The following is a 15199-nucleotide window of genomic DNA, read 5'->3' as shown; positions in this document are numbered from 1 at the left end:
TTTAGGATATGGGTTTTATTTGTCATTATTACTTAATAACTTGAAACGTCCTTTTTACTCATAGAAATAGTAAACGACATGATAGTAACACAATCTTTCTACTCTTCTTCCTGATAGGTTGCTATTGTTGCTAGACAACGAGTTGGCACACTGATTGGATTACCCAAATCAAAGGCTCATGGGGATTGGCTACCATCGCACATCATTTTCCTGTTGCCAACCTTTTGGCCGTCTTGGGTAGAGGGCCCTCTACTCTGAAAGGCTCAAGGACCCTGTGTGTGTGTGTGCGTGTGCGTGTGTGTGTGTGTGTGTGTGTGTCCGTCCGTTGTGTATTATCGATCCACAAACACACACACATATCTCCATAATTAAACACACGCACACACACGCATACAGAGATCCACACATTTCCACACAGCCGGGGGATACCAGTGTCTTGAGCAGTGCTCGGTAAAATTGACACAGACACACAGACACCCACACACAGCTGTCCTGCGAACGCATCAAGCCCGGCCCGCTCCTGTTGTGCAGCCTAGCTGTCTGCTGCGGACTCCCACAGGACCAGTCTGTCAACAATGAGCTCACACAGCCATCCAGGTAAGGATATTGACTGGACTGGGTCTCCCTGCTCTGTGTCTTTGCTACTGTACGTACATACTGTACGCTGTCTTATTTTCACAGTGTTTGTTCCCCGTCGTTATAATGTGAATTTAACTATGGGGGGGCGGGGGTAGTTATGCATTACGGGGGGTGGCCAACACTATGGGGGAGAAATGTCTCATTGACTGAGACATGTGTTGTGAAGTGTAAAACTGTTCAGTCCATTTTACTGGCTGGGCAAAATGTAGATAATATCTCCATATCCTAGATATCGCCTGGAATATTGGATCGTTAAAGCTCCTCTTTACCATTGAGCTAATAGAGCCCGTCTGCTTGTTCAGGGGATACATTGAATCTTGTCCATCAGGTCAAAATTCATGTCAGATCCTGTGTCTAAGTGAGACATGACCTTTGACATGATCTAAATGTCTCAATAGAAGAGCAGGGAGACAAAATACCATCACTCCAATTGTATAAGTTATATTTGTAATTTTTGTATCAACATTAACATACTCTACTGACAATATATACGGCAAGATTTAAATGTATTTATTAAAAGAAAATTTACATAGTTCCGTGATATGGCATACGTTTTCCTTTATTTAACTTAACCCTTTATTTAAAAAAATAGCTGATCTACAAGCTCAGAACGCATCACATTGCAACAACATGTGTGCTTAGCTGGTAATTTATGTTGAGGTATTTGGTCAAAAATATTGTGATATTCATATCTCCCAACCCTATTCCATTGTCATGCTGTGTTGGCTATTTGTCTAGTTTCACTGCTATATAATACAGTTGTATATGTATTATTTTGATGTGTATGTATATCCTTGTTACTAGGGGGAAAAAAAACATTTCAGTCACTAATATTTTGACTCGCCAAAGCTTACTATAACTTTGCCACCACAAAACTTGGGGAAAAGGGTAATGAACATGAATTTCACGCTTGTGAGAAGCGGTTGGTGTAATTTGAAATGGGCCGGCCACAGCGGGCGGCAGGCGAGGAGGGTTAGCTTCCTGTCCTGGCCTGCGCGGCGTATGACGCTGTCAGCCATGTTTACTTTGTACACCTGGGAATGTGTGCACTATAAATACCATCGCAGAGGGAACCGCTGGGGAAGGGGGGGGGGGCACGAGCATGAGCTCCGGTTTCAGACATGAAACGCATACATCTGAATGGACCAACAAGGATAACCAAATGTTATTTCAGGCGGGTTTGTGGCACACATTTTATTTGTTGCTCAAATCCACAGTCTGTAACTTTAAACTGAGTGAATAGCTATAGGGGCTTGATGTCTTGCCGCCCGCTGGACACTTTCACAGCGGCCGGCAAAGAGTGTTCTAGCCATTCGCGCGGATTGAACCTGTGGTCATTTGGTTACAGATGGTTTCGCAATGTACCGCTAGGCCACCCTGCAACCACCTTTTGCATTATCACAATTGTGTACTGTGAAACATATGACAGTTAACGCGACCGTCCACTCCATAGCCTCACAATGGAAAGCATACAAAGGCTAGACACATCTAGTTAGGATATGAGCGCCGTTGAGCCAAGCCAATACTCTTTGCCAAAGTAGGGCCGAGCGCATTACGTTGTTAGATCTACCCCGGATTAGGCCAGCTCAACAGTTGTCATTAGGCTGCCTGTTCTAATGCCTGATCACATTCGGCCCGCGCTGTACAAAAGGTGAACCAAATAATGTGCCTCTGGTAAAACCTAATTCTATTCTTTTACTTCTATTATTTACTGTCAAGTCAAGTCATCACCTTTTTTAATTTATATAGCACAATTAAAAACAACAGAAGTTGACCCAAAGTGCTTTCCATTTACTGGTCAATTAGAATTTTTTAAACGTCAGGACAGAAGTTTCTAATTCCGTTTCTGTTCGCTTACCTGATAGTGAGAAGGCGATACTGTATCAACGTACAAATGTATAACGTACTGTATCAGCCGGTGTCAAAGTATACTATTATTTGTCTTGTTAGTTTCTTCTTATCTCCTCCCTGCCTACAGTGAACTAGCATCCCCTGTGGTACTGTATAGGGTAATGAGTGGCCTTTAATGAAGAGTAAGAAAAGGCGCACCATAGTCTTTTTGAGATGATACTACTGGCATCAAAAAGGAGAGAGAACACACACCATACCAATAAATCAAACACCAATACCTGACGTTTTGACAGTGAACTGTGTCTCAGGACACCCTGATGAAGGACCCTCAAGTTAATATGTATTTGACCATGGACCCCCATCTGAAAGATACTCTTGACTTCTCAAAAGGGCTTGTTATTGTCGGTGCTAGCCGGCGGCGGCGCATGGCCCATCAGATCATTGACTCTAAATAAAGCCTTCGGTGGATATGGGTGCGACTGTGCGTGTATACTAGTAGACCCGCATGCTGGCTGGTCTGCATCATGCCTTGTGTATTGTATGTCAGTACATGCATTACTGTATATTTTGAACCCATCTTTATAATCCGTGATGAGCTTAGCAGCGTGTACGTTTATGATTCTGTGCTTAAGTCATTGTCTTTATTCCTGCAGTAATGGGGATTTTGTTGTATTTATTTAGATGTGTATATATAGGCCGGCGGCCATTAAAAAAATATGTATACACACTGTGTGTTCTGGCTTCAGATTTGTGTGGGAAAAAAATATATCAGTTAATCAAACAAATTGATTATGTTATGTTATTATAAAACACAATTGTTTTAATATAATCTGAATAGAATAATATGGGGAGGGGGATTGAATTATTTTCATTTTATGAAAAACACTTTTAACCTGAGCAGTGATATGGTCTTTTAGATGGGACCCATCTAAAAAACCACCCCTGGGTCCCATCTACAAGACCACCCCTGGGTCCCAGGACCCATTACATTGAAAACCTATTTACATCACTGCCTGAGATCCCTATTTTTGGCATATTATAGGAAAAATATGTATATAACAACACAAAACACATTTGTCAAATGTATCAAAAAAAAAAAAAAAGCATGCTTCTCAATTTTTCAGTAAATAGCAAAATCAATAGAATAATCACTGAAAAAATAACCAATAGTTGCAGCCCTACTCATGAATGTACAGACCTGAGACAACTGTTTGTGGACATAATCAGCAAACAGGCATGGATTGTTTGCACAGGAGTGATTATGTAGCTGCACTGGCCACATTTTGTTGTGTGATCAAGCGTTGATTTGACCTAAGTGTGCCCACTGTGTCATGGCCAGTTTCTTAAATGTTGTGTTTTTTGTGTTTTTTTTGGGGCGGGCGTCTTTGCCAATGTCAACTAGACCGTAATGTCATTCTGTACCCTGCCAAAGCTTTATCTGTTATGCTTTACCGGCACAGCTATTAAGTGACACACACACACACACACACACACACACACACACACACACACACACACACACACACACACACACACACACACACACACACACACACACACACACACACACACACACACACACACACACACACACACACACACACAGTCACACACCACACCAACTAGCAAACGCGCACCAGACTTGAAAAGGATTATCATAAGAACTATTAGCAAACTTCTGCACTCGGTGTCTGTCATCAAGTGAGCGTTGTTGATTCCCACGATGCTTTGGGGCCTCGCTGTGGTTGTGGTCACTCACCAGGCATGCTTATCAGTTCCTATAGTGACAGCCCTTGTGGAGATAAAAAGGAGATGGTGGTCGGCGGCTCCTTTATACATTGTTTTGTGTCTGTGTGCGTCCGTGCGTGTGTGTGTGCGTGCGTGCGAGTGTGCGAGAGTGCGTCTGTCACTCTCGTGGCCAGTCATGTGATGAGCAACAGAAAAGGAAAGAATGCATAAGAATAGAATAGGTGTGGCATTGTCCGAAAAGCCATTTTCACCGATTCACGGCTCTGACACAAAACAGTCACATTGGAGTTGAACCGATGCCAGTCTTTTGGTGTTCTATTCTGATCCTGGAATACTGATTACCGATAATGCTTTTTTGTCAAAAAGTACAAAATCTACTCTGATCTACCGTATTTGAAAAACTTAGATTTGTTTAAAGTTGTTCAAAAGTAGGCAATCTATAAGCAAATAGAATTGGGGGTTCTTTTCACCTATAAATGACATGCCTAAAAATCAGGAGGGACACCAGGTTGAAAGTGGTAAAAGTGGTTCGCATCAGCTGCATAATTGCAGATACAGATACAGATATAGTAAAATAATGGTCGATCAGCAAAACCAATATATTGATCTTCCTCTAAATCGCATCCCTTCAAGCCCAGCTGTGAAATGGAACAATCACACCGATGCCTGTGTGTTCGCCTTCCTTCTTTAGATTGAGCTTAATTTAGCACCGTGTGCACCCATGCTTTAGGCATAATTCTTTATAGCCAGCTGGTACAGTATGTTTTTTTAAATGTATACGCGGATCACATTAACTATAAATAAGACCACTGTAGTAGTAATGATGATGATAATAAAAATGCCAGCTTCTCTGGGATTAGAGTGTTTTGAAAGGGAAGGTGATGGCATTCTTAGTCAGAAGGGCAAGGGGCTTCCAGGAAATTCGACAGTGTTTACCGCCGTTGCCAGAGCTGAGCTCTGTGCATGAGTCATCAATGCGCACACACTCTCACACTCGGAGTCAGACACCCCCACTCACGCCCAGAGTGAGTGAATGTACTATAGGTGATTATTTGTGAATGGTAGTGGTGCTTCTCAAGCTCCCTTGGCTTCTGTTGTCAGAACTCAGAAGCATAGATTTAATGAATGACATTATTGTCTCCACCAGGCCGAAGGCATGTGGGGAGAGTATGTTTTGCACTCCGTCCGTCCGTGTGTGTGTCCGTGTGTCCGTCCGTGTGTCCGTTAGTAGCTAATCTCGGCCACCGTTAACCCGGTCGATGGCAAATTTTGCACACACACTCCCTGGATGCCAACGATGAATCTCTGCCCCAAACTTTCCAGAACGGCCTGTTATAGCGCCACCAGGAGGCCGCTTTGTGCAAAACAAGTTTTTGCACAGTACACCTACAGATTTTGTCCAAACATCACGCAAATTGGTACACACACTCCCTGGATGCCAACGATGAACCTCTGCCCCAAACTTTCCAGAACGGCCTGTTATAGCGCCACCAGGAGGCCACTTTGTGCAAAACAAGTTTTTGCACAGTACACCTACAGATTTTGTCCAAACATCACGCAAATTGGTACACAGTCTCTCTAGAGACATTCAACCAAACCGGTCTTTCAGATTTCTCAGACTCCATCCTGATTGGTTAAGATTGGCTTCCAAAGTTCACAGGAGTGCTCAGTTTCAAACAAAATGCTGCAAATCATGAACACATCGCGTGATTTCCGTGAAATTGTGCACCCACATTCCCACTAGGCCCAGGACAAAATGCCACATGAACAATTTCAACTCAGCCTCAAGGTGGCGCTATAACTGGCCGAAAAGTGTTTTTACCTCTAACTGCACGGATCTGTGGATAACCTGGTGGAGACCTGTGCCCAGAAGGGCACTTTTTCTAGTTCAGATATTAATTAAGAAGATGCACACAAGCACACTGTGTCAGCATGTGCATTGGAATCATGTGCATTTGTGTGTGTGTGTGTGTGTGTGTGTGTGTGCGTGCGTGCGTGCGTGGAAAGGAAAATAACATCAATTAATGGGTCAAACGAACAGGGTTAGGCGTTTACTCTCTCTCTCTCTCTCTCTCTCTCTCTCTCTCTCTGTGTCTCTCTCTTACCAAGACTAGATGTGATCTTCTCAGAGCCTGGGCTCTATGCAGCTTCAGCGCTGATGCAGATGTATACAGATTTATGGATTTGATCACACTATGGAAATAATATGGCCTGTCAGCAATCGGTATAGTGTCTGGTGTTTGTCTTTTGAAGCTTTGACAGAGATCACTTTGACTCTTTGCATATCCCTCCTAGACACGCACACACACGCACGCACGCTTACACACACACACACACACACACACACACACACCCTACACTTCACATCGAGAGGGCAGGATCGTGGCAGGGGCCTGGAACATTAAAAAATAAATAAAAAATACAGGGTTAAAGATTAAAGTTAAAGTCTGACTATTTGTCACATGCATTGCTTTATGCGAGATTTGTTCTCCGCATTTGACCCATTTCTTGGAGCGTTGAGCCGCAGCCATGCCACGCTCTGGAATCATTTGTATAGTTGATCTAAACCCCAAGCAAGGAGTCATTGGGTCCCATTCTTTTTACAGCCTTTGGTATGACCCGTCTGGGGATTGAACCCCGACCTCTCAGTTTTAGGGAGCGGACACTCTAACAACAAGCGCACTGAGCTTGTCTTTTCCTTTCTGAGACCTTTCTGAATTCATAGAAAATGACGAGAATCTCATCATTGACAAAGATGGGTAAAGTACCAATCTACGAGAAATCTCTACTTTGGGATAGAATGCGTTTTAATAGACCAGGACTATCATGAAAAGGTAGAGGGTGAGGGGGTTCCCTTGCAACACCCCCACCAGCATGTCAAACTCCTCACTGTTCATCGTTCATCATCATTTGTGTATTGAGTCAAATGGATTTTTTTGCAGTCAATGAAACGCAGCACAACTGGCAGGTTGTTCCTCCTCACCTCCTCAGAGATCCTCCTTAAGGCCAAGATGTGGGCTAGGGTGGTTCTATACCCTCTCAACTGCCATCTTGGTTCTCCCTCAAGTGGGGGTCAATGGCGCACCATATCCTGTTCAGCAAAATGTGGTTGTACATCTTTGTAACGACACATGTCAGACTGATGCCGCTGTGTCTGGTTTTAAGAGATCACCAGATTTTGTCAATGGGATGATGTCAGAAAGACACCATAGACTGATGCCTCTGTGTCTGGTTTTGAGAGATCACCAGATTTTGGCACTGGGATGAGGTAAGCAAGAGACCATATATCCGGCTTGTTGTTTTCCATGAGAGCCTGCATGGTTGCAGATCTCCAGCGTGATGTCATCTAGATTGCAATTCTTAACGATCTCTGGGGCAATGCCATCTGGCCCAGCACTTTTCCCCTGGCTTCAGTGTGGATTTCACCCTGGCGAACTCCCTGGTTGTAAAGACACCATCAACAATTTTGAGACCTGTAAGGACTGCGGGTGTTTCCTCCACAGCTCCATTTACGATCTAAGTGTGTGCCCAGGAGGTCACTGTCTGGTCCTACGGGCTTGGCTTGGGGACTTTCAGGCTCCGCAATGCCCTCATGAAAACCACTTGAAGATCAGAGCCCACAGAGAGTTCCTCCACCTGCACGTTACCATTATGTAGTCAAGCTGATGTTGCCTACCGGTAGCACGGTTCTGGAAGGTCTTGCTAGTTATTTTTCAGAACAGGACGTTCACGGCCAGTAGCTCATGTTTAAAAGGATCCCTGGCTTTATGACTTCTATGCATTAAAACATGTTGCTCTATAACAAAAAATTGAAATTAAAAGCACCTTAAATAGATAGATTCTTTATCTTAGAAATAGTCTGACTTTCAATCAATAGGGAAAACTCCTGTCGCAGGTTGATGATGTCATATGCCCAATGTGGCGTGATTATGCATCCCACCAATGTTGTAGGTTAGACCCACCTGGACCATGGGCATGCGACAGGACTCCCTATTGAGTGAATAGGTTGGTGGGCCCATGATGGTTGTTACCGGGCTCTCATTGAAATCTGCAATAATGATGCTCCCGTGTAATGGTTGACCTTACGGAAAGCCTTACGTGCCTGAGGGCTAAGCATCAGCCCCACGCCACCCCCCACGTTTCCTTTTGTTCAGAATGACCTCCTAGCTCATTCTCTGCTAAAGGCGACATTTGACTTTTTTTAATAGTCACAGATCACCTAGAATGTTATGATGCTCATTTGTTTACCGATTCTTGGCGTCTCCGTCATCGCCGGGCAACGCTTTGCTTCCGCGTTGTGACGTCACGTCATTCAATATATTGCTTCCATCCACAGTAATCTTAGTGACGATCTTTAGCCGCGTTTATCTCGGAATTGGAGCTCAGGTTGAGGTGATCATACAGAACATCCATGTTTTAGGAGCTCAATAAAATAATCCCTGCGACGTCGCGTTACCGTTTTAGCGCTTCTGACGAATACGAAACTGTCCAGCGAGTCCCCCGGAAATGATAGATTGTCAGTACTGGTTCAGCAATTCAGCTGGTGCCTATTCTGAATAAGGGTCTAAGGCTGTGGTGGTCTATGGTGTCATTCTGCGCCAACCACCACCTGTCTGCTCATGCTACTTACCCATATAGCTGGGGCCGTGGTTGAGCGGCGCCAGGGTGTGTGTGTGTGTCCACACATCGGTGGGCCTGCATGCGCGCCATGGCTGTGGGGCCCTCTGCTGCTCAGAGGTCGCCCCCCAAAGCTTGGCCTGGGAGTGCCGGAGACTGGGAGTACCCTTTACTCTCTGTTGCCACAAGGAGGCACTGCAGGAGTCTTGGTGGAGGAGAGCTGGCTGTGTACCAGCAGAAGGAGACTCGATGTATGTCCTTTCTCCCCCGCGGTGAGGGTTATTTGGGGTGGGGTGGAGGGGTTTGAGATGTACCTACTGTACATAACAAAGATGCAGGATCTCTGTGTGTGTGTGTGTGTGTGTGTGTGTGTGTGTGTGTGTGTGCTGTGTGCACGCTCGTTCGAGTGCACGTGCCTGTTAAGTGTTAACCATACTTTCAATGGACAAATGTTCCCACAACTATAGCATGTTGTGAGAAATGGATAGGATTAGGACAATTGCCCCAGTCCTCACGAGAGAACATGGTTGTTTGTGCTGGTTAAAACAACATTTTTAGTTGGGCCCACTATTAACAAAAGATTCAAGTTGGCATTTAGAGGTTAGGGTTTCAGCTTTCCCTATTTTATACTTAGCTGTGTGGTGCCGGTGATGTGGCACACCGATAAAATAGTTACGAATATAGTTATGTCGGCTATTTTTAAATGGCGTACTAAACATTTTTAGGCCATCCTCGCAACTTGTGACTTGTCCCAAGTAATTCAAGTGCGTGCGTGCGGTTGTGTGTGTGTGTGTCTGTGTGCATGCAGAATTCATATAAAAGTGTGTGCGTATGTGTGTCTCTCAACTTTGTTTACATAGTCTGTGGGGAGTTCTGACAGGGATGGTAAGACACTATTGCCGACATAAACACAGAAAGGGGAGCTGGAGGAATCTTTATCACATGCACGCACACACACACACACACACACATACACAGCCTGTCTAATATTACAGGTTTTACTAATGTAAGAAATGTGAGATGGGGGGGGGGGGGGGGTGTTGTGTGTGTGTGTGTGTGTGTGTGGGAGGGGTGCATTAAGCTCGTACACTGTACAATCCAGAGTGCTAATATAATCGTTGGGAGTTTATACAAATGGAACCAAGTGGACCCTTAGGGCTCCATTTGGTTCCATTCGGTTACAGGACCTCTTGGATTTCAATCCAAGCTCATGCCATACACTTGCCTGCGTTCACTGTTGCTGTCAACAACCATTCTGAATGCAGGCCACCACCTTGAACTGTGTACTATTTTGATGTGCCCCTTTGTTTTAGGCTGCTTTACAGATGAAATAATGTGGACTTGAATTAGGGCCAGAATTACCCAAAGGCCATCAATAACTCAACATACAACCAATTTTACAGATAATTATCCAGGCTACAGGACCAAAAATGCTGTTATGTGGTTAAATATTGCTGGAATACAGCACTATATTTAACCTAAGTCGAAGTCTAGGCCCAGGGCTAGGATTTAATGGTGAGACTGAATTCTCCACAGAATGTCCTACTTTCACATATTCCTCTCTATTTTATGCATTCCAGATTTCCAGTGGCTCTGGGTGGAAACTTCCTCTGAATAATTTGTTGATCAATTTCTGGTTTACTATGAGCCAACCCCAGCCCAGCTCCTATGTCCAACTTTGAGTGTTTGTGTAAACACAAACATTGAAGACAAGTGTGCAAGCACAAACATTGAAGACAAAAGTGTGTAAGCACAAACATTGAAGACAAAAGTGCATAAACGCAAACATTGAAGACAAAAGTGCATAAACACAAACATGGAAGACAAGGACGCAAATTGTGATCGGCTGGAATGAGATGATGTATGATGAGAGCACGCCCCTCACTTCACACGGGTGTGATTTTTACTTTAGAATGAACGCTATACTGTATATTACCCACTACACTGTAGACGGCTTGTAATTATTGCTACCATACAAAGAGTGCATTGATTTCTCATTGTCAAAGTGCTAATAACATGAGATAAAACGCTATTGGATATTTAAAACTACGGCAATACATAGAACTATGAAAACGAAACCTAATCATTCCCAGAGGAGAAAGTGGACCCTTGTGTTGTACTCTGTGGAGGAAAAAGTAGGCTATACTCAAATGCTTTACTTAAGTAAAAGTATCACTCACTGCAATATATAGAAATACTCTGTTAAAAAAGTAAAAGTCCGGAATTCGTATAAAGCTTGTTTTGAAACGAATGGCATTTTTTTGCAGTCACTTTGGGAAAAGTAGCAGCATTTTTTCTCCAGACTATTGAAATAGTAGCGGTCTACTTGGTACAGATAGTATTCCTTAGGGTGGTTATATTCCATTGACTCATGATCCAAACCCCACGGTGTCCCCCATGCGCCGTCTCAGATTTCCCCGCCTTCTGTCACAATAAAGACAACGCTAAGGACATTGTGCTGCAATTCTTCTTTCTTTTCTTTTCTTTTCTTTTTGGAGAATAAAAAACAAACGGCGACCCCTTTTTTTTACCGCACCGCTCCTAAAGCACACACATCACACAACCTTAATCCAGAGGTGAAGGGGTTAAAAGCTCTCTCGCTGAAATAAAGAGGGCCCGGCTTATCCGTGGGTCTATTTTTAGACACACACACACACACACACACACACACACACAAGATATGCGCACGTGCATGCAGTGTGAACAAACGGTTATTATTTTTGGCCCTCTCGTGTTGATTCTCCCCTTTTATAATGGCGGTGGTTGTGTGTGAAGTGTTTTGTTGTTCTTATTATATTGAGTCTGGTGCTGTGGAGCCTCGACTGTTCTGCCTCACAACAACCCCCCAGGGACCCTCTACCTCAGTGGTTCCCAAACCCTTTCATGCCAAGGACCCCCAGTTTGAAATTATTTTGCCCGCGGACCCCCATTTGAAAATACATGCCAGGGAAAATACATGCCAAGAAGATTTTTACCCCACTTTGGGAACCACTTAACTAAGTCACCAACCCCCCACCCATACCAACCCACCATACCTCACGAAACCCCACAAAAACACCCCACCCCACACCTCCCTCTCAATTGTGGCAAGGCTGGCTGCGTTTTGCACACACAAATGCACAAGTTGAATATTGACCTTTCGGGCTCTTATGCTTTTATTGGAAGTAAATCCTATACTGTATCCTTTAAACATTTTACTTTTTTATGAGACACATTTATTTATTGTCTCGGTTCGAGTCGGACCGCCCTGCAGCGTTTTGAATTTCAGCCCCCCCTCAATGAGACACTCTCCCCCGAAATCCTTGGCAAACTCAGATGGTCTCCGCAGTGCGGCCAGTCCAGGGGGGGGGGGGGGGGGGGTCAGGCGAGCTGTCACTTCTCTCCTTCCTTGCAGAGTCCTACACAAGTTGGCTGTAGACGAGTAGCAGCCCCCCACCCCCGACCCCTGTCACAGAAGACTGCCCACGGGAAAATGACCCTAATGAAAGAGAATTGGGCCATGTCTTTTGTCCCTCTGGGGCTCCGGCTAACGCAATCCCCCCACCCCAACCCTGCATCTTTTGTACCCCAAGAAACGGAATACACTATGTTCTGCCAGCTAGCCGTCAGCGCCAATTACGCTTTACAGCCTGGTTGCTCTCAGGTCCTCTCGCTGTGCCTTCTGACATGGCGCCGGTCGGCCGTTCACTTCCAGAGTGTCGGCCCTGGGCCCGTGGCTGCATGCGTGTCCTTCATCGGACACAAGTTTTTCAGATACAGAGGTACTACACTATACGACACATACTCTACTGCTCTGCAACTGTCTTCTCTTTATTTATTTAAGTATGTTCTGATTAATCAGATCACTTAAATTGTGTCTCTCTTCTATGTTTGTATTTATTATTATTATTATTACATAATAATAATAGAAGCATGTTGACAATCCATTTTTGATATTGTATGTTGTAGATAATCAAGTGTTTTGTTCTAGACTTCTTCTGTATACTTTGCAATCATGTTATGTTCGCTGTGTTTGTCCAAGCCCAGAGTAATGGTTGAACAGCTGCGTGGGGATGCGAGCATCCTGCGCGAACTAGCGTAGACATAGCGTAGCCCTACCTAGAGTGTGTCACGTTCATCGTGATTCTAAATCGTTAAGACAGTACGAGAACCCACACAGTCTCTCTCTCTCTTTTCTTCCGTCACTTGTTGATAGTTGATTGTATACGGATGCTCCGATTCAGGGTTTTTTGGGACCGATCACAGATAGTTTTTCTCATGATCTACCGATACCGCTATACTTTTATACCACTTAAATGGTATGAAAGATCGGCTTCTTCAGATAGGGTAAATTGCCGATCACAGATGGGGTTAATTTGCCAATCACGATCGAGTCATTTGGAGGCTGATCCGCCGATTACCAATTGGTGGCTGATTGATCATTTTCCATGACAGGGTTTTCTATAGTCATTGGTTGAGAATGGGATAATTGTGACAGTGGTCAGCAAGCATGTCATAACAAATCATTTAGCAGCCCGAGCCCTACTACAGCCAGCAGCATACCAACAAGGAACGATCATTGTTGTGTATTAGCTTGTCTGGCACCTTGAGAGAGCAACCAACTGCACTGCAGAACGGTCGTTGCAGAGGCAAACGCTGTGTAGCCAAAACAACGACAATTGCACAACAAAATGGGGTTAACCAGCGCCGTAATAATTAGACCAGTCATCTCCCAATAGTGGACATGCTGACCCTTCTGATCCCCCCTCCAGTGCCTATGTGTGCCATCGCTTGTGATTTGATAATGAAATGACTGCATTTGCTCCACAACGTGGAACCACTCTCTCTCTCTAGGTTGTCCTCAGACGAGCCCTCCGCATCGTCCCATCCAGTCATCCCAGCGTGTTGGTGCTTTGCGCTCCTGTGTCTTTCTTCAGCACATCCACATATGTTAATGTGGGACGTCCTCGCGACCTGTGTTCGTTCCCACAGCGCTAACATGCTGGCTGGAAGCTCTTGGTGTCTTTGGTAGTGTCCTGCTATAGTCTCATTCTCCTAGCTGCTATTTGCTGGCTCACCCATGGCATTCCATCATACAGATTCTTGTTAGTAACATGTGTACTCGTGTTGATGTTAAGTACTGTATGCAACAGTCTGGTGTTGTAGCACCCGTCTAGAGACTTCTGCAGGGTTGGCTTCACGCATACTATCACATTAGCGCGTTATAAAAATGTACTTCAGTAAAAGTACAAAAGTATTGGTATCAAAATGTTAAAGTACTGAAAAAAGAAAGTACTCATTGTGCAGAATGTCTCATTTCAACGACGCATTGTGAGCTTGTAGTTTGGCTATTTTCAAATGGCTAAAATGTATTCAGGCTAGGGTTGAAGTTTTTGTAATAATATTCAATCTACGAAGTAACTAGTAACTAAAGTTTTCAAATAAATGTAGTGGAGTAAAAGTACAATATTTGGATCTGAGATGTAGTGGAGTAGCTGTAAAAGTATTGGAAATGGGAAATACTCCAGTAAAGTACAAATACCTCAAAATTGTACTTAAGTAAATGTACTTTCTATCACTGCCCGGGGCGGGGCAGGGTGTGGCCGCCGTTCTCACGTTGGTCAGCCGTGACGCTAGCCGGACGGACAGACGGACGGACACCCTCGGAAAGAGACATTCATTTGTGGCCCCCAACAGGAAGTGGCTCTTCAAGGCGAGGCGGCGCGCATCTTTGATTAATGGCGTCGGTGCTTCTTGTCCCACTCACCTTGTCCACCAGAGTCACCCTGCTCGAAAAGCCAGGAACGGAAGTGCTCTGAATGTAATGAGCAGGGAATATCCTTCCTATGTTTCTGTTCCTGTGCGTGCGTGCGTGCATGCACGCGTACACTAACAGTATATAATGTAACATGCAAAGGAACACAGACGTACAGTAGTAAGGATATTCGCTTCTTATTACGTTCAGAGCACTTCTGTTGGACGGATGGAAGGTACATAGATACTAGATAGAGTAGATAGGTATAAATAGAGATCTATATTGATATACATACATACATACATACATACAGTACATACATACATACATTGTCAAGTTCCACTCCAAGGGACATTAAAGGAAACTCAAGTCAACTTTTTTATTTTCCAACTTTTTCATGCATGTTGGCTTCACTTGTTGATCGGTTGGTTCTTTAGTCAGGTTGAAAACCTTCGAAAACAAAGAAAGACAGATTACCAATACCATGTCCAATCAACAAATACTTTAAACAATGTTCCAAGTAATTAGTTCAACCATTCTTGTTTTTAAACAATAAATGTAGGTTAAAAATGTAAATGTATTTTAAACAAATACCAAAATTAAATTATT

The 15199-nt window shown here is 44.1% G+C and overlaps 1 protein-coding gene across 2 annotated transcripts in view; it reads left to right on the top strand.

Annotated features, from left to right (window-relative positions):
- The window catches only part of LOC310854275 (histone deacetylase 4-like), a gene marked incomplete at its 5' end in the record, with an annotated part of 104860 nt that overhangs the window by 4616 nt on the left and 85045 nt on the right, over nt 1–15199 (top strand). For both annotated transcript variants that reach the window (XM_083758873.1, XM_083758872.1), the window contains one exon: nt 118–597. In XM_083758873.1, coding sequence (XP_083614999.1) covers nt 576–597 — 22 coding nt within the window. The remainder of the gene's footprint in view (nt 1–117; nt 598–15199) is intronic.

Source organism: Protomyctophum parallelum, assembly GCF_964188405.1.
Source record: "Protomyctophum parallelum genome assembly, chromosome: 23".
Lineage (NCBI taxonomy): Eukaryota > Metazoa > Chordata > Actinopteri > Myctophiformes > Myctophidae > Protomyctophum > Protomyctophum parallelum.
This window is presented reverse-complemented; position numbering and strand designations above follow the sequence as displayed.